Source organism: Chionomys nivalis, chromosome 3 (assembly GCF_950005125.1).
Source record: "Chionomys nivalis chromosome 3, mChiNiv1.1, whole genome shotgun sequence".
Classification (NCBI taxonomy): domain Eukaryota; kingdom Metazoa; phylum Chordata; class Mammalia; order Rodentia; family Cricetidae; genus Chionomys; species Chionomys nivalis.
The window spans coordinates 124,025,459-124,046,132 of record NC_080088.1 but is presented as its reverse complement, the minus strand read 5'-3'; the positions used below and the strand labels follow the sequence as shown (position 1 = coordinate 124,046,132).

General features: G+C 47.9%; 1 protein-coding gene across 1 annotated transcript in view; it reads right to left on the bottom strand.

Moving 5' to 3' along the window:
* The window catches only part of LOC130871432 (RIMS-binding protein 2-like), a 179,640-nt gene that overhangs the window by 95,207 nt on the left and 63,759 nt on the right, over nucleotides 1–20,674 (bottom strand). The window contains 3 exon segments of the mRNA XM_057764767.1: nucleotides 4,920–5,030; nucleotides 7,460–7,602; nucleotides 18,174–18,291. Coding sequence (XP_057620750.1) covers nucleotides 5,025–5,030; nucleotides 7,460–7,602; nucleotides 18,174–18,291 — 267 coding nt within the window. The 3' untranslated portion in view covers nucleotides 4,920–5,024.

The following is a 20,674-nucleotide window of genomic DNA, read 5'->3' as shown; positions in this document are numbered from 1 at the left end:
GGATTCAATCCAGCACCACATAAAACCAGAGATGGTAGCATACATATGTAGTCCACGCACTTGGTGGTGAAGGCAGGAGAATCAGGTGTTCAAGGCCAGCCTGGGCTACCTGAGACCTTTCTCCAAGGCATAATAAGACCTCTTGCCATGGGATTCTGCCAACTTCAGAGTCCTCAACACCATTCCTGCCAAACACATATTCTCTTCTCAGGATGTGTCCTGGTTAGTTTTATGTCAGTTTGACACAAGTTAAAGTCATCTGAAAGGAGGGGACCTCAATTAAGAAAATGCCTTCATAAGATCTGGCTGTAGGGTATTTTCTTAACTAGTGATTTTGATGGGGAAGGGCCCAGCCCATGGTAAGTGTTACCATCCCTGGGCTAGTAGTCCCTGGTTCTATAAGAAAACAGGCTGAATTATTCATGATAGCCAGAACCTGGAAAGAACCTAGATGCCCTTCAACAGAAGAATGGATAAAGACAATGTGGTACATTTACACAATGGAGTACTACTCAGCAGTAAAAAAAATAATGACATCTTGAAATTTGCAGGCAAATGGATGAATCTAGAAATAACCATATAGAGTGAGGTAATCCAGACACAGAAAAACAAATATGATATGTACTCACTCATAAGTGACTTTTAGACATAAAACAAAGAAAAATCAGGCTACAGTCCACAACCCTGGACAACAAAGAGGACCCTAAGAGAGACATACATGGATCTACATAGGAAGGAGAAAAAGACAAGATCTCCTGAGTAAATTGGGAGTGTGGCAGTCGCAGGAGAGGATAGAAGGGGAGAGGGGAGAAAGGGAGGTAAATAGAGAAAAATGTATAGCTCAATTAAAACAATTTAAAAAAAGAAAGAAAACAGGCTGAGCAAGCCAGTACAGCATCCTCCATGGCCTCTGTATCAATTCCTGCCTCCAGGTTCCTGCCTGTTTGACTTCCTGTCCTGACTTCCTTCAGTGGTGATCAGCAATATGGAAGTGTAAGCCAAACAAACTCCTTCCTCCCCAGCTTGCCTTTTGGTCATGGTGTTTCATCACAGCAATAGAAACCCTAACTACAATAGTGTGTCTCCCTTCTTTCTTCCCTCTCCCTTCTACTCCTCACTGCCCTTGAGGCAAACCCATAGCCATGAGCACCCCAGGCCTGCAGGCCAGACAACCTCATGCACACCCTGACAGGAAGTCACGAGCAACCCGTCTACCTGCGGCAGACACCCTCTCTGACATCGACACATCCATGCTGTCTTGTCTACTTAAGGAAAAGGAGTAAACAGACTCAGACTTGAAAAGGATAATTGCTTTATCCAGGAAGAATAATGACATAAAAAGCCACTTAAACTAGATGTTTCCGCCAAAACAACATTATGATCAGACCAGAATGTCTGGGGTTCTCACCAAACCACCCACCAAGAACTCAGCCTAGATTGGTGGTGGTTCAAGGTCTCAGGGCGTGGCCACTGTGTAGCAAGCAACCCAAGGCATCACAGGGTCCATCTCAAGGACAGAGGGTACAGGGTCCCCGCTTCTCAGACATAGCTCCCTGAGCATGTGCCTACTGTTAAATGCCACACTGTTTAATGAGATAATTCATAAATGCAAATATATGGAAAGAAGAAACTTTGAATGAAAACATTGACTATGTTACTAGTCAGCAGACACTCAACCTCCTCAGCTCTAACCCCAACACACACACACACACACACACACACACACACACACAACAATGTGTTGCATAGCCCAGGCTGGCCTTGAACTTACCATATAGCAGAGAATGACCCTGAACTCTCCATCCTCTTCCTCCACCTCCCAAGAAAGTGAGGATTTTTCTAATAATTCTACAGTCATGCCCTCTCACCCCACCCCACATCAGCCACAGTTATTCACACCCACCATAATTTTAAAACATTAAACAGAAAATTCTTGAAATAATAAGTTTTAAATAACGTTCACTGCGGGCTATTGCTATGGCTGCTCCATTTTGTCATTGGCTGCTTTTCTGCCACGTGCTTTATTGGTTAATGTTTTGGAGCTGGGGATCAAATGCAGGGCCACTGAGCTGCGTCTGGGCTCCTGTTGCTCATTTGTAAATGAAGTTTGGTCACAAGCCAGCACCGAACAAACAGAGTAAGTGTAGGGTTCAGAATTCCATGACACCCTGGAGGGGGTCTCTGAACACATCCCCATGAGTGAAGGGTTTTATTTTTTCCCCATTAATACAATAGGAAGTTTGTTAATCACTGTTGTTTCTTTTTGTTGCCTGCAGAACATTCCAGAAAATGTCAGGTTGTGGGGATGACTTCACCAAACAGAAAACCCTCAAATTCTGTAGAGACAGAAGAAATGATCTCTTGATCTCTCTCCCCCTCCCTTCCTTCCCCCCCCCCAACTCAACGCGTGGCTCTAACTAACCTCTGCTTGCAGAGATCATGACGTCCAGCAGGTAGTGGTTGTCCACCAAGCCAGGAGACTGGCACTGGACGGCTTATCAGAAGGATAAATGACAGATGGTGTACTTCAAGGCTTTCAAGCACAGGGTGCCGGGGGGGGGCATTTCCTGCTGCAGTCAGAGATCCCTATTTCAACAAATGTTTGCCCAACTCCTGTAGCAAACACCAGCAGGTAATGTTAGACTCTGTACACCACACATCCAAGCACGAACCGGAAAGATTAACCCTCGCCCATTTTATGATCTAACACCAACCATGCCACTTGCATATTTGTGTCTTTGGGGCTACAACTTCAGCAAAGAAATACCAAAGTCTGGTTGTGGTTGTGGTAGTGAGCAGGATGAGCAACGGGGAAGCTATCCAGGGGCGTTTTAACATTTCTGTTCTTATGCCTCTCTGCAAAACGTGATTTCTTTTTCCTGGCACTTCTGTTGCCTTTGAAATAAGACAGGGTAAATTATTTAAAGCTGCAGACATACAACACACATCACGCTTCTGTGAAAGAGATGTGGATGCCACAGCTTTTCCAGCTCAGGCAGGCGAATAAACATTTTAATATTTTTTTTCCAACCCACCGGGGAGCCCTGGTCTCTGCTTGAAGGCATGTTTGCAACAGTGTTGACAATCATGTTCCTTACAGACTATAAAACTCTGCCCTGGGAGACCCTAATGCCTAGTGATGGAGAAGGCATGTTTGAGGGGACGGTCTATGACAGCCCTCGGGACTGAGGCACGCTTCAGTCAACTGAGCAGCCCCTCTCTAAGTCTCGGGGTCGATGGGTAAGACCTTCTGTTTCTAAAAGCTGTGGAATCTACCTTCTCACTTTCCCTCATGGTTAAAGTGAGAGTAAAGCTATGTGAAGATGCGGCTCTCAGTCATGTGTGTTCAGTTCAAGTAGGCGACAATCTGGAAACACCCCCCCACACACACGAAAAAAAGAAAATTTATACACGCTATCAGTCCAGTCCATCCTATAGCTCTCGGCTCCAGAACAACCAAAATTTGAAAACATTCCAAAGTAAAGAGACTTCAAAATACTTTTCTGTGATGCCTGAGATAACACAACTGTTACATATCTTGTCTTGGAGCTGATAAATAATGGGCACACTTGGAAAAAAACATGAAGAAATTATGACTCGCTCCTTCAGCCAAGTCAGGCCCCCCTGCCCAGCATTCTTCATGACTCCTTCAGGCCTTTTAGGACAACTATTTGCTATAAATGATATCTACCGTGGAATTAATTTGATGCCATTATAGAGTCAATGATAAAAATTTTAAATTACGTAGTGTTTTCCAGGCAGTTCCCTCCTTTGAGGATATCTCCTTCCCTTGTACAGTGAGATTTGCGGCTTTCTCATCATGGGATCTAAATGGTTACCAAACACACGTCCTGTGTTCAAAGCAGCTGAGAGCCACATAACAGGCCATTTCTGCCTCCTCATGGGGCAAAAGAAATCAGAGGATTAGGTGTGAATTCAAGTGCATGGAGCACACAGTGTCTGGGTTCCTTCCTCAACAGCACCGTCATCACCATTACTGTCATTTCCATCAATATCATCACTGTCCTCACCATCATCACCATCAGTGTCATTGTCACCATCACTATTGCTATCACCCTATCGTCACCATCAGCATCATCAGTAGCATCACCATCACCACTGTTAACATCATCACCATCATTATCACCATCAATATCATCAACATTATCACCACCATCATATTGCCACTATAAGGACCACTACTACCAATCACCATCAGTATCATCATCATCTTCACCATGGTTATCACCTGCTCCTCTGCAGCTGCTGTGTCTACCATGAGACACCATCCCCTCCCCTGCCATCCTGCTGCCTGGAGTCTGAAACTCACCACCATTTGATTCTGCCAGAGCCTCACCTCACTTCATACACAGGTTGTTTCCTTCTTCACAACCCAAATGCAAAATGGGGCAATTATAGCCACCATCAGGGACTGCTCCACCACTTTCGGGGTGAAAGCCTGCTTGTGGCAGCAGAAGCAACTAACATTTTACCTCTTAACCCCATCTCTTGGTCACAGTGTGAACTTCCTTGTGTTTAGGCCGCACCTCTCTCTGCATGGGAAGCCTCAAACCAAATGCTATCCTAAAGAAATCGCTTTTCTTCTGAACTACTCCGTGTGCTTCAGTGACTCCTGAGTAATGAATGAGCTTTGGGGCAGACTTGAACGTGAATTTCCCAAGTCTTCTCACTCATTCTGAGGAACACCACCTCCCCAACACATTCCAATGCCAAACACCTGGAGGTCACATTTGTCTGAATGTTTCTTGCTCCACAGTGTTCTTCACTTGACCTCCCCAAACCAGAGACGTAACTGACACTCGATAAATCTGTCTTAACTGCCAAACCACAAGGACCAGATGCAGCCCTTATATGACACAGAGAGGCCAGAATTTCCAAAAGGTCAGAGGACCACTTACCACCAAGCACTACCGCTGGGTTCCCTGTGCCTGGACACGCGGGAGTCTTCCCCGTGTTAAGTAGTCAAATGGTCTTTAGCACCTGCGGTTTTCAGGTGTGTCGGGTCATTTCTAAAGAGCAGGAAAAAGCACACATGAGCTTCTGCAGGCAGAAGTGTCTCCTGGTCGGCTTTCAGTCTCTTCCACATTCCCCCACACCTGAGGGGCAAAGGAGTCATGGGTGACGCTACTCTGCCAGTGTCATTAGCAGCTGAGAGAGTGACTAGACTCTCAGCCCTCCCAGTCTAGAACTTTCTTTTTCATCACTCAGATTTCCTAGTTGGCAACTATGAAGAACCATATACTCCTGACATAGCCCTTCCAAGGAAGGTCTCTTGTAGATCATGGTGATTTGAATTCACTTTGCATCTAAGGATAACCTTGTACTTCTGATCTTCCTACCTCCAGTTCAAGTACTACGATTGGAGTCAGATGCCTCCAAGCTCAGTATTTGTGGTATCAGTAATTGAACCAGGTTTCCTGCATGTTACACAAGTGGTATACCAACTAAATCACATGCTTAGCCTCTCCATGGGCCCTGAGTAATCAATCTTCCAGGTTCTGGACTCTGCAAGATAAATGTATTTAGGACTAGCTTCTCCTTAGCTGTGATTTTAAAAATGAAGAAAAAGAAGGAGGAGGAGGAAGAGGGAGGAAGGGAGGGAGGGAGGGAGGGAGGGAGGGAGGAAACGAAACTAAGACAACTTAGGAAAGGGTCATCTGGCTCACACTTTGAAGTTACTACAGTGATTTCATGGGAATGCCCCCCCAAAGGCTCTTATGATTGAATGCTTAGTCCCCAATTGGTGGAACCATTTGGAAAAGGTTAGGAGGTGTGGAGATGGGAGAGGAGTGTCACTAGGGGGTGGGTTTTGAGGTCTTAAAAGCCCATGCCATTCCCAGTGTGCCCCTTCTACCTCCTCCTTGCAGACCAAATGTAAGCTCTTAGTTACTGCTCCAGTACCATGCCTGCCTGCTGCCATGTTCCCCTCCCCGGTGGTCATGGACTCTCACCTTCTCAAACTGGAAGCCCCAAGTAAAGTTTCTCTTCTTTTTTTTTATTTTTTTAATATTTATTTATTTATTTATTTATTTATTTATTTATTTATTATGTATACAATATTCTTTCTGCATGTATGCCTGAAGGCCAGAAGAGGGCACCAGACTTCATTACAGATGGTTGTGACCCACCATGTGGTTGCTGGGTATTGAACTTAGGACCTTCGGAAGAGCAGGCAATGTCTTAACCACTGAGCCATCTCTCCAGCCCCTAAAGTTTCTCTTCTATAAGTTGCCTTGGTCATGGTGTCTTATCACAGCCATAGAAAGGCCACTAAGATGTCAACACTGAAGGAAATCATAGCAAGAACTGAACTGAAGCCATGGAGGACCACTGCTCCTCCTCGCAAGCTTGTACTCAGCTAGTTTTCTTATATAGCATGGGCCCATTTGCCTAGGGATAGTACTGCCCACGGTAGACCCATACACAGCCTTCATCAATCAAAATAATCTCTCGTACACATGCCTGCAGATCAGTCTGATCAAACCACCAGGCATGTCCTCTTCCTAGGTGACTCTAGATGATGTCGAGCTGACAGTAAAAACTAACCAGCCCTAGGCTCATTACCCAGATGACAACGGGGTTGGGGGGGGACAAGTGGCGTACAGGTCAACATGGAGCTTGTTCTACTCTTGTTATCAAAACAGAACTGATCATCCTGAAAGTATTTCCATCAGACAAATAAAAATCGATAAAAAAAAACCAAATAACATGAGGAGATGCCCATTTAGCCATCAGGTATCACAGAACAGAAATATCCACATGTCAGCCATGACCAGAAGGGCACTTTGCACCATCCTTCTGCAAGCCCAGTTCACAGGTTAGAGGCCCCATAATTGAGGAGAGGTTGGATGTTGCAGGTCCAGAGTCCAATTATAATTTACCTTGGGCCATCACCTACCTCCGTACATGAGCTAACAGCATGGCAATCAATAGCGAATCCTTCTGAATGTATAAATGTATTGGAGACCCCTCCTTTCTATCAACCAAAAGGCTAAGAGAGACATTCATGTGGTAGCTCAAGAGGCCTGCAGCAGAGGTTTTCCGTCTTTGCTACAACCCGCCTACCTGATGCTTCCTCCAATGAGTCTGAAAAGCAACTTGCCTTATTTATGACTTTGTTACTACAAAACTTCATGAAATTGTTGGAACTCATGGTAACCTGAGTCTTTGTTCCCAGGCCATCGTCACTCATATTTGGCTGATTAGAGCTGTGTTTCTGTGTCTGAACTCCAGACCTCCTAATTGAGATAAACAAGCATCGGACATTGTTCCTTTTCCCTTTTATTTGGCTAAAACAAGATTTTTTCAACTATCTGGAGCCAAGGGGATAAGATGACAACTTGAATGGCCCTGGGTTTCATCGGCAGGCTCGCAAGTGACCCGGGCAGGAATTAAAACAGTGTGAGTGACAGGAAGAACAAAGACAGCCAGACTTTACCTCAGACTTCAGAACCGAAAACCCATCTGCGTGACTGAGATTCAATTTCTGTCGATTAAGCACGCGCTTGCCGTACACCTTTGCCCTGCCTGGCGGTCCCCAGACCAATGGTGAATGAGATCCAGTCCTTCCAGGACTCGGGGCTGGAGAAGGGCAGAACATTTGTGTATCATTTCAACTGAAGCTGGGGGTTAATAAGATTAGGAGGATGTGTGAGGAGGACGTGCAGGAAGGGCCGTCTAGACAGGAGACAAGGCTTGCTTTCTGGGGCTATTTAATGAAAGTACTCCGGATGAAGAGGGGGCAGAAGGAGCCCACAAGAGGGCACCATATTAGAAACAGAGAACTGAATCTCTCTGTGGGTGTTCCTCCTGACTCTAAAGGTGTCCTGTGTCCCAACATCACCCCACCCCAACCTCACTTATGTACAAGACCAGAAATACCAAGTTGATAGAAGGCTAATCTAGACCAAAGGCCTCCCTCCCTCCTGTAGCCCAGAAGCCTCCACAGTTCCCTTCCAGCCATCTAGAATGAGCCCACCTCTGACACCTACTAAGATTTTTAGACTTCTCTCCAGGATCAAGCAGCCCTCCTCCCCAATCCAAGAATGACTCTTCATTCAAACCAAACCTCCTGTCTAGATGTCTAAAACCAATAGAAAAGCTTAAAACTCGAGGTTTGGTGACTCAGTAGGTAAGAGATACTTCCATTCCTGGGACCCCACATGGTAGAAGGAGAGAACCAACCCCCGAAAGCTGTCCCCTGACCTCCATGAGCTATCCAAAGCAGAAGTGTGTGTGCAAACAAAGCAAAACATAAAAACCCTTGATATTGCAAAGAAGTGTGTGCCGGGGTGGGGTTGGGAATTCAACTGGGCCTGCTCACAATAGATCATCCCAGCTGGGCTCATTGACTTTTGATGTTCCCTTGAAAGGAGCATCCTGGGACCCTCGTCTGAATATCTAGACACTTATCCCAACCAACTGTACGCAGTTGTGCCCTAATTGTATGTGGCTTTGGGGAAGGGCTAGAGGATGGATCTAAGGAAGGTCTAAGGCAGGAAGGCTGCACCGCCAGGCTCAGTGTAAGCAGTAAGTATTAATATCTGGATTGAAGATGGCATAATTAAAAAGAGAGGGGATGAATAACTCAAGGAAAATTTAAAAGCCGTGCAATGAAGAGCTGCAATCCCTACTGCTGGCTGGGTCTGTAGCTAATACGTTGCATGACAATAACGTCAATGCTAACTGTTGACTTGACCGTGCGTGTAGGTCGTGTGGGTGGTGGGTAACTCTTCATCCCTTAAAGGGCTTCCCAAGCTCATCCTATCTACATTCTAGGCAGGCAACTCCCAGAGTGGACGATTGAGTAGTAACCCTAAGGCCAGATGCGACCAGCTGCTCTCCCTTTCACAAGACAGTTTTCCCTGAAAGACAAAACTGTCCTTGCCAGAGAACCAATCAGCTGTCATTGTACAAAGTTCTATTGTTTATTTATGAAATTTGATGAGTCAAAAAATAGCAATATAGGGCTGGAGTGATGACTCTGCAGTTAAGAATGCGTGTTGCTCATTCAAAAGTCCGGGGTTTGGTTCACAGAACACACAATTTAAAACCTAAAATAAAATAGAAAAGGAGACATAGCAGTGCACACTTGTCTGGAGAGACAGAGATAAGCAGCAAAGTCTAAGGATTCTCAGGATCAACGCGTGGATATGTGTACACGCGTGCATGCGAAAGCCCAAGACTGATATAAGGAATCGTCCTCATTGGCTCTTCCACCTCATTCATTGAGGCAGCTTCTGTTAATCAAACCCAGAGCTCACCAATACTGCTCATCTTGCTAGCTGTCTTGTGCTAGAGTTTCCTGGCTCAGTCCTCTGAGACTGGAATTACGGGTTGTGGGGCTGCTGTGTGCACCCAGCATTTCTGGGCATTCTGGAGACCCAAACTCTGCTCTTCATGTTCCCTTGGCAAGTTATTAACCAGTAAGCCATCTTCTCAGCTCCTAAGCCTATGTGTTATTAGAACAGTAATTCCTAGGTCCATGATGCATTCCATGAACTTGGGGGGCGGGGTGGGTGTCTCTGCATAGCATCAGTTAACTGGCTTCTCTACCACCATTCTGGCTCCTATGCGAGGTCTAATGTCCCACCTGACTGGCTGAATAGTCTGCTCATGGCTGCGAAGCATGGGAAACTGCTCTCTGCGTCTTCCCAGGAGCTAGGATTATTAATTCAAAAGTGGCCCGGCCGGATAACAGCTTTGAGAGGACGTGCGTGGCAGAATTGAGCACAGAGCTAGGCTATCACTTTGTGCCGAGCTTTAATTAACTGAGCTGTGTAGGAAGATGGGAACAAAAGCCATGATTAATTGATGTACCTTTTACCGCTGCCATCAAATGCCGAGCCACATACACAAACACAGGCCACCTGCTCTACAGTAAACAGGACCATTGAGGAGCAGAGGATTTGTTCCTTCCACCACAAGGTTGGGTCTGTTTCCTTGGATTCACCCTACATTGACAAAATAAACTACCTTGAGCCGCCTTCAGCTTCCCACCAACACTGAACTGATAAGATACAAAGCGAGAAGGCTGAGATCTTCCTGATCATTTTCTGATTCTACTCGACCCCTAAACTCTTCATGGTCTCATCAGTCAGCCTCAAAACTTAAAAATCATTGTTCTCAAATGGGATAGGAAGCCGAGAAAAAGCTCTGCCCAAGGCATCTTTGGGGTGAATAAACACTGTGGGCTGTGCTGTTTAAACAAGCAAGGGCAAAGCCAGTCTCAAAGGAGCAGCGGCAGCAGGCAGCCTGCCACAGCTGTCTACCTGTGAGGCCCTTACTGTCCTGAGTGATGCGGGATGGCAAACACCTTTCTTGCAGTCTAGCCCATGAGCTGACCTCCAGGCCAAAGATCTCTCTCCTGGGTGACATCGGCCTGGGGACATGTCTACAGTTAAGTCCTCAGATGACAACCAAAATGCAAACCATAGTTAGAGCCAGGAAAGTCTGGAAGTGTGAGTTACACATGCAGGCTGGAAATTCTGCCCCTGTCCCACCCCGCCCCCCGGTCCAGCAATTCTTTCTGCCAGCCACAGCCCCCAGGGAAGCTAGGCTTTCTGTGCGTCCAACTAAGTAGACGCTCAGTCGCTCACCTGGCTCTCCCCATCCCACAAAGAAGGTACTTACGGGATATGGGGTCAGCGGCTCCCGCAGGCTGGCCTCCCCTCCCCTCCAGCACCCAGTGCTCATCAGCCTCTCTCAGCTTCAACCCTGGCTGCTATGCTCTGCGCGGGGCTGGAAGACTGTTTACTTATTCATGGACAGCCTTGGGCTCGGGAGCAGCTTTGTGTCAGTCAATAGAGAGGAAATCCAATCTGTAAATGGGGGCTGCTAGTACAGGGCATATCTGTCACAGTGAGGCACACAGTCAGAGCCACCGTGGGATCTCGTGTTTCAACAGTAAGCCCAGAAGACACTACCTTTCCTACTCTGTCTCTCCCTTCCCTTGTGGGTCCCGTACCCCATAGAGCACACAGTTCTGGGAACCTATGGACATGTAAACATAGCGAAGCCCCAATATTGGGTCTCACTTGTATCAAAATGTGCCTTACTCACAAGATGGGGGGGATAAAAGGTGGGGAGTCAGACCCCAAGTTCCGTATCAGTTTACCTTTAAACCTAAAATTGCATGTTTAAGTCTAATTTTTTAAATGGCCAAAAATATCACACACATACCCCTTAGTGGCTACTGTTTTGGATCTAGCAAGTACCTACACTGTCCTAGGAAGGGGTTCTTTGCATCTCCCTCCAGCCCATGCATGTGAGACTCATTCACTGGGTCCACATCACACATCCCACAAGGCCAGAGCCGGGACACTCTGTGTTCAAAGCTGTCTTCATCTCCGGAAGGCACCTAGCTCCTCAGAAGTGCCAGAAAGCCCGTTGTTGAATTAAAGACTTTCTGTCTTGCGTCCCACTTGGCCGTGAATGACAGAGCATTAACGAGTGGAAATTGAAAGCAAGATAAAACCTTCCCCCAGGAAAAGGAGTCAGACTTTCTCTGAGCCCTAGAGAGACATCAATAAAGGAATTCCAGAGATCTAAAGACACTTGTGGACTGGCGAGGTGGCCCAGTGGGTAAAGCGCTTACTACACAATCCTGATGACCTGAGTTCAAGTCCCAGAACCCACATGAACCAATGCCACAAAACGTGTCCTCTAAACTCCACACACTCATCATGGCACACATGCATCATGTGTGCATTCACACATACACATACACATCATGTGTGCACTCACACACACTAATCATAATAACTAATTTAAGAAAATCACTTACAAACTCCTCATATGTCAGGAACCCTCAGTCCTCCAGTGCGGCTTTCCATTTAAGGCTGGCATGTTTCACCTCCATATCTGATACCCAGGATTTGTCAACCTACAGGCTCTGGGCAGTGAACAGCACCGGGACCTTTCTGGAGCTGTCTGTCATGGTATTTAAGCCACCAAAGAAGACGGTGGGAGGACCCACCACCGGAATTGCCGCTGTCACTCAAAGACAGAGCCTGCAGAGCAGAGAGTGGGACACCTGGGATGCTGCCTGCCTGAGTGCGGCTCCCCAGCAGCCGTGCCTGGAGTTTAACTAAACGCCTTCCCACCCAGGAGCCACCCCGTCAGGTTAATCATTCTCCAGAAACCTTCATTTCACCGCTCCTAAAAGCCTCTGACAAGCACATGACTCGGCCGCAGACCAAGCTCAGTTATTTGTCTCAGAACTGAAATTCAGCGTGTGGTATTTATTTTCTAAAATAAAATAATTTGGGAGCTTTGATCTTCAGCTTTAATGCTAATTATTAACACTCCTGGGGTGATAGCAGGCAGCCGGCACTGTGAGCACTTACTGAACATTAAACCCTACAGTCTAAACACCTTAACTAAAGTATCACATGGACCCCTTGGAGACCCATGAGGGCACTGAGACTGTTTCTGTGTTACAGATGGAGAAACAGAGGCACAGCTCAAAAAGAGAGGTATTGGGATTTTAACTTGACTGATCTAGACCTATGTGATCATAGGGCTTCCCTCTCACCCCATAAGATGTAGATGGTTGGTGCAAATCACAGAGAAACGGGTCATTGGTCTGAGCTGTTTCCAAGGGAATACTGTGTGTGTGTGTGTGTGTGTGTTTGCACATATGTGAGTGCTCGTGTGTGAGTATATGTAGAGATCAGAAGTTGATGTCTGATTTCTTCTTCATTGTTCTTCCCCTCATATGTAGAGGTGGGGCACTCGGGGAACACAGAGCTCACTCTCTGACCTAGAGTGACTGGTCACCCTTCTCCAGGGAGCCCTTGTCTCTGCCTCTCATACACTGGACTGCCATACCTGCCTGGCGCTCACAGGGGAGCTGGGGATTCAAACTCAGGTCCTCATACTTAAGTGGCAAGCACTTTACCCACTAAGTCATCTTCCCAGTTCCCGTTTTTGTTAATAAAATGAAATAAATCAATATCATAAAATGCTGAGAATGTTACAAAGTGAAGATTGAGCAGCCATACCCACAAATAAAGTCAACAAGGCCCTCCTAGTGCCCCGAGAGAATGACAAGAAGGGGGTCATTTCACTCTCTAACCCACCCTGTCTCTTGTCAGCTGATATCAGTGCTGCTTCAGAGCCACTCAGAGACAGGACACAATAACCAGCAGGTGACAGGAAGTCAGATGTTCCTAACACTCTCCTGCTGAGTACCACTCCAAAGAGAAGGCTCCGAAATGAGGCCCTTAATGCCACCTGACCCTCACATCAAAGACAGGCCCCCAGGGTCAGAGGAAGAGTTCCTTTGAGGGACACAACAGATATCAAGTCAGATGCCACCCACAGCATCCTTTGGCAATACGTCTGGCACTGCTCCCTGCCGTGAGGTGCCGCTCTGGGTTGTCACCTATGGCAGAAGTCCCTACCCTAACCTCTATGCCTTTGAGCACCAGAATGAACATCTGTGGTGCTGATTTTGAGTCTTAGGACCCCAGAGGTAGCATGGCCTTATGGAGTGAGTGCTGGGAGGTGAAGCGCAGGAGGGGAATGTTCAAGTGGGGTCATACGGCAGGGTCTTTGCACTGTTTCAGCACTGTTACAGAAGATCCCAGGACTAGGAGAGAGAGGCTCAAGCATGGCTGAAGCAGGTGCAAAGGCCCTGAGGTAGGAGGCCAAAGAATGACCCTCCCAAAGCCACTCCCAGGAAACTCCAGTGGACATTAGCACTTCTCTGCCTCCCAGACCCCGAGTTAGTGAGATCTATGGTCCACACTGCAGGATAAGGGAAGGAAATGGGGAAGCAAGCAGATTTCCTGAAACTGCACCAAGGTCTGAAGCCAGACTGGAAGATGAGGGAGGCAAATGAGGTCAGACCTACTTCCTGGTCTGTGATTTTAATGAGAGCCTAGCTGTTTTTAATTTATTAGAGCAGTGTGTGTGTGTGCCTGTGTGTATCTGTGTGCGTATGTGTCTCTGTGTGTGCACATGCAACCCAGGTTGCATGCTGCCTCAAAATATACCTGCACATGGATCCTGACCCTGCCAAACCCTGATTCATAAGAAAACTAACATTACAAGTCTCCATGGAATGGAGGAGAGGTTTAAAACTATCAGTATCTTGAGGAGTCTGAAGAGCAAGTCCAAATTAATTTGCTTGAGTTATTGTGCCTGTGTGTGAACGTAGAAGCTGAGTATGATGTGTTGGGGGGCACACTGAGTTAAGTTCAAGGCTAAAGTCTCGTCATAGTCACTCTGGGGAGTCAGCACAGTCAGCAATGATGTCAGGAAATCCCAGGCTAACCCTGCTTCTGGAGATAGCCCAGCCAGGCCATCAGGACTGAAAGTCCTTTGTCCTGTGTGCTGTGTGTCCATCCTTTCTGCAGTCTGAGCCTCACATCTCTGTTCTCAGTGCTGGCTGCCCGGGTTCAATTTCCAGCACCTACACAGTGGTTCCCATCAACCTGTAACTCCAATTCCAGGGTATCTGGCTCCCTGTACATGGAGCACAGACACGCAGGAGGACAAACACTAATAATATAGATAAAGACAAATCTTAATTAAAAACATGATGCGTATGTATGGGTCTATAAATAATGTTCAGTAACTGTAAAAACATAAGATACAATAGCACAAAATGCCTTTTAACTTGTGATTGAAACACAGCCTGGTCTGCTAATGTCTTCATTGTGGTTGTGGCAGGCAGCAGTCTGACAACCCCCACAGCCACTCTTAAAGGATAATGTGTAGAAGCAGAGCAGCTGAGCGGCCCCATGTTGGCTCTAGCTGGGTATGCAAGAGGAGCTTAGCTCCCTGTCATGTGACCTGCTTGGAGAAGTTTCAGCTATAGAAACAGTTCTGGGATTGGAACTTGTGAGTGGGGCCTTGGCCAGCGTTTGGTGTCTGTCAGTTCTTTGCGCGTCCCTGGGTTGAGTGATGTGGCACCTCTGTGGCTAGCAAGGCTCTGTGGTCAGGAGCTGAGTGTGAGCCTAAGGATGGAGGCCTATGGTCAGCTTCCCCTGGACAACATCAGTAAGTCCTCCGGGGTCCACAGGAGTGCCTGCGCTCAGGAGTGGCCACTGCAGCTGGTGCGTGATCAGTCTCACCGAAACGTCTGATGTTATCTACAATAAGCAATGTTTTCTCGGCAGAGACGGATTCTGTCTTTTAAAGGGCTAGACTTTGCCCGTCTAGTTTCAATTGTCAGCATTTCCTGTGAGCATAGGATGTGCTGTGTTCCCCAATACCACCAGGAGGATGGGAAACAATGAGGGAGCATTCAAGGTGATTAGTAAGACAGATTCTATTATGCTTGGATGGGTGAGACCACTGGCTTTCTGAGAGGTGATGCCCCACCCCCAGGCCTTGCATTTGATGGGCAAGTAAGAGTAACCCAAAGGTCAAAAGTTACTGAGGAAAAAATTAGGCACAACAAAATGTCTTTTGAAACAGAGAGTCAGCTAAGGAACCCGGTGCCATTAGACAGGGAGCTAAGAAGCCTTTGTTTTTAAATCATGCAGAACACGGTTTACTTAATATTAGTGTTAGAAATCAGAATATTAATAGCCACCATATTTTTCTTAGTTGTGGCTCCACTGTCTATTAAAGTGTACCCAGGAAAATATGATATGAAGACTTCACTACCTCTAGGAAAGAAAAACTGATGCTTTTGGAATATGGCAGGTTTCTAAAATGCTAATTACTGATGTTTTTCCTTAAATTTTACCTTTTATTTTATATGTGAACTATGTGTGTACGGTGACCAGAAGATGGTGCCAGATCCCCTGGAACCAGAGTCACAGCCAGTTTTAGGTGCTGGAAAACGAACCCAGGTCTTCTGCAAGAGCAGCAACTGCTCTTCATCACTGAGCCATCTCTCCAGACCCTAATGGCTACTGTTTTAACATGCAAAGAGAACTGAGGAGCAGAGAAACATGTTATCTGACCCCTGACCCCTGGTTATTACTCACTGACTCCTTGGCCCACCTGCCTATGTTCTTCTTGGTGAGTGATAGGCCTATCACATGGATGTTTCCTTCCGAGCTGTTCACAGGTACTTGGCTTTGTCTTTCCACACCGTGCAAAGTGCTGGGTTTAAGTTATATTTTTCACACAAGGTCTTGAGTGACACCAAGAACTAAGAAGAGATAAGGGAGCTGCCATGGGCTCATTCTCTTTCAAGTATTAGGATGGAGGGTGTGATCTTTTTTACATGGCATTACTCTCTTTGGGGCCAGTCACATGCCTGCAGCCTCTTGAGTTCTTCACCTTAAGAATCCAGAGAAACCTTGCATGAGATTTGATGACAAGGGTCCCAACTAAGACAGTAAAGGCTGTCCCTGGCTCTTACTGACAAGGGTATCTGACAGGACAGTGCAGGCAGGCTGTCCTCAGCTCTCAGTGACAAGGATATCTGAATATCTATCTGGGCATGGGATGTCCCTACCTTTCCTTTCCTTTCCTTTCCTTTCCTTTCCTTTTCCTTTATCTCCGACTTTCTGTGGTCATAGCAATAAGTTCCTGGCCTGGGAGACTGAAGTAGGAATTCTACTCTAATGCCTTAAATGACATAAATCTCAGTGCCCATAGAAATGTCCATTCCTGCCTATGACATCTCTGCATGGAGTGGCAGGGTGGAGATAGGATTCATAGAAGCCTGTTTATTTGGCCATGTGGCATCTCCAGCAGCCCTGCACCCTTTCTTTGCCCAACAATAACACTGAGACTGGCAGGCAACTTGGCTAGCAGAGCAGGAGCTGAACTCTGAGTGGGTCCGCCCTGGCTCTCAAGCCTCAGGACCGAAGTCCCACTGAACAAGACAGCCCAAACCCTTTTCTGCTCACTTTGTCAGGGACATTTTGCCTGGCTAGGATTGGGAGAGCAGAGCCCTGCACTGATCAGCTATCTTGGGGTCCATGCTTTTTGAGTCTGGTCATACACCTCTTGCTATCTTTTGGATTAGTAAAGACAGGTTTTGGTGGTAGTGGTTGGGTGGGGTTTGGTGGGTCACACTCCACCAGCTGAGGATGTCCAGCATCCCATGGCATCCTTAAGGGTAAAGCAGGTGCCTGGTGATGAGAGCAGAGCTACAGAAGCAAATGCTTCCCTGCAGAAGGAACAAGCCCAGAAGGGATTCCTACTGCTGTTTGGCTTCTTCTTGGGGTTGGGGAAAGAATCATGTTCCAGTACTTCCTGCTCACTGTGATTTGAATCCTTTCCAATTTGGGTCACCTGAGCAGGTTTTCTTCCACTCTGAAATGGCGAACCTGGTATTGTCCCCAGCCATTCCTGCTTAGTGTCTTTCCTATGGTGTGTGTGTGTGTGTGCGTACGCGCACACACAAAACCCTAGTTTATTTGGATCCTCCCAATCCCTGTTACCTCACAAACGCCACTTCTTAGAATTTCTGTCCCCATGGCTCTATCCCAATGGCAACACTATCGCCCCCATCTGCAGACACCCTTAGCATGAGTTGGTGACAACCAACAGCCAAAGGACAGTTTTGAGTCCCACTGACTGAATTCCAAATGGTTTGTAAGAAAAGGAAGCCCAGGTGTCATGAGTGGGTGGAGAGAATAGGACTGAGGTGGATGGCGAGGGGAGGGGCCAGTGGTGGGTAAGAAAGGGAGCACATGTCTTAGGGACACTTCCAGCTTCCAGGTGTTACCAAGACTTGCACCAATATGACCTATGACCTCAGATGACTCCACTCACCAGGAGCTCATCTGGATATTTGGGGTATATAGTCAACTATAGTCAACTCAATCTCTCCCCCCCCCCCAGGAAATTCCTAAAGCACATCTCTGAGTGTGTCTCTGAGAGTGGCTCTAGAAAGGATTTAGCAGGAGGAACTGTGTCCTCCATGTGGGAATGTGGGAGGCACCGTCCTAGGGACTGGGGTTGATGACGTAAGAGAGGAAAGGATCAAGCCAGTAGATAGAGTATTCTGTTCTCTCTTTCTCCTCTCCCCACTCCCTCTGTGTCTCCCCTCCCCACCTCCTCCTACATCCTCCCTGCCACAGTGGACTGAACCCTGACACTATGAGTCCCCTTGTCCTTTTTCCTCTTGTTTTTCTCAGGCACTTGTCACGGGACAAAAGCCCTAATGTGTGACCTGTGAACTGTTCTTAAGTAGGTGGTGTACAGGGAGTGTTGATAGAGATCAGGCCACTAACCAATGGATGGAGCCATCGCTGGCCTGTGCCTCTGAGGACCTCCGCCACTGTGAGAATACCTTCGGCTCACGTGATCCATCCGGTCTCCTCGCCCCATCAAAGCGGGGTTTCCTAAAATCTAGACCCAAGAGAACACTGTGGTTAGATCTGGCCAGCCTTGGAAGGAAAAGAGGAGTTAAAGCCAAATCAATCCGGATCAGAAGCAGAAGCACTAAAGGCAACTAAACGTAGCTTTTAACTGAAAGGTTAGCTGAGTGACCTGGGGGAGGAGCCAGCCGGGCCCAGGAGCCTGCTTTCTACATCAGGGTCCTTTCTGGACTCGCCACAGTGGGGCTGGTAGGGTTGGGAGTCAAAGGGAGTCATAGGAGGAAGCTTTTGGTTGATGTTATTGCTGCTGAAGCCAAATCCACTGAAGCAAATTGACTGTGGTTTACAGCTCAGGCTCCATGTCAGTTAAGTCTTCTGGTTTTATTGTCCCACCCTCAAGTGTCACAGTACCAGAGATACACTGCTGTAGTTCCCAAAGTCCCTCACAGATTGAAGGGGTTTGGAGGGTTCTGGACCCTCAGAAGGTAGTGCCTGTACTATCGGCTTTGATCGTGCTCTATGGTTAACCTGAGCTCGAGCCGGCCTTCTGTCTGGGGATGTCGACTTCTCGTCTGGACTAAGGGGCAGAACTGACTGAAGGGAAGCAGGTTGGTAAGAATCAGCCTGTTGGTAGCAGTTCCCAGGACTCAGGAGCCAATGGGACAGAGGCCATGGGGTGCAGGCAGGGCCCAAAGAGTGCAAAGCTCAGAAGGTGGCTTGCTGCGGTGTTGATGGCCTACCTGTGTGCCCAATGGCAGCTGAGCACAGCAGGGGCGCAGATATTGTAGAGAGGATACAATTACAGAAATATGAAGCTTCAGATGACCCCCCCCCCACTGTGTGGTAGACACAGAGGGAACAGAGATTGGGGGTAAGGAAGACTTTGGGAACAATTTACAAAACTGAGTTTCTTCCCTGGTTATTCTCCGTGTTTTTAAACAGTTATAGATGAAAGCCAAAAGGAAAAAGTAAAACTTAAAAAGCCAAAACAACAAGGGCAAAAAGCCTTTGATCATACCACCCATCCTCCGTGGGCCCCTGAGGATCATTTTACGGGGTGGGGGGATGTGTGTTTCTCGGGTTCCAGATACTCAGCAGTTCAGCTAACCCTTAATTAAAACTTATTCAGTTGTCCTTTAAGGAAAGCAGCCGTAACCATCGCTGATTCTGTGGGGGAGATTGTTACTCCAAAGCAAGAAAACCTTCGGGATGGTCAAGCAGCTGGGAAGCAATGGGACTGAAGAAATCAAAAATGCAGGGAGAACCAAAGAGAGCGGCCCAGAGAGTCCCCGGATGCACTCCAAAACCCGAACCAAAGGCAAAACCAACAAAAGGATGAGAGCACGGATTGGTTTGGCAAGCGCGCAGGGAGGATGGTTACTTGACACACCAAAGGGCCGTCTGCCACTCGGGGAGGAGGCTGTGCCAGACGCTCAGCTGCCCTATTGTCGGGCATGGCTGGGCTTTTCCTCCAGACACCCCGAAAATCTTCGTGGTCGCTGGCCTCGTCCCAGCCATCCCTCCTGGGCACGGGTCTCTCCGGGCTGAGTTGGGCATCATTGCTCCTGATGACGTCACTGGGGTCCACCTGCTCCCCAAAGTCCTCTTCGATGCTGCTCTGTCGGGTCAGCGTCCGCCTCCGGGCCAGCAGGGGCCTTGGGCTTCTCCTACATGGACAGTGACCAGGGCCTGGACTGCACTTGGCCGAGGTGCTCCTGAAACTAAACCAAGATTCTTCCTCCTCACTGCCACAGTCCAAACCACTGTCCAGGCTCCTGGTGGCCGAGCGGCTGAACCAACAGCCTCTGTCTTCCAGAAAGAGATCCTCCATATGGATGCCCCTGTGCTCTGCAGGGAGCCAGGAACCCTGTAGGACTGGATGCCCCCAACAGGACCGCGCCTGCCCACGATCCATAGCCAACAAGGCCCTGGCTCTGGAGGACCCCATGCCCTGTCTGAGCAGCGGCTCGCCATGCTCCCTGTCTTCCTCAGCTACCTCGGGGATACTGAACAGTCTCTTACTGCGGTGGGGCTGTTGGGGGAACTCGGGCTGCTCCAGGAAAGCGCCTTCCAAACTCCTAGCCTTATGGCATTCCTTGGGGACAGCATGTGTGAGAGAGAGGTGTATGACCAGATATGAGGCGGTGGAGGAAGGAGAGAAAACACACACAGAATTAGTCTTGGCAGGGAGGCAGGGGGGCGCAGCGTGAGGCAGCCTCTGCTCATGGGGGACCTGCAGCATGCCTGCTGGGGCTCTGGGATGGAGCAATGGGTCATGTGGTGGGAGCAGAGCAGAAGGTGAGGTACAGCACACAGAGGAGACAGCGGGACGTCAGGAGCAGACGCCATGCGGGTGAGCCAGAGGGAGAGAAGGTGGCCCAGATGGGAGGAAACAATGCTCCCAGGCCCTTGCC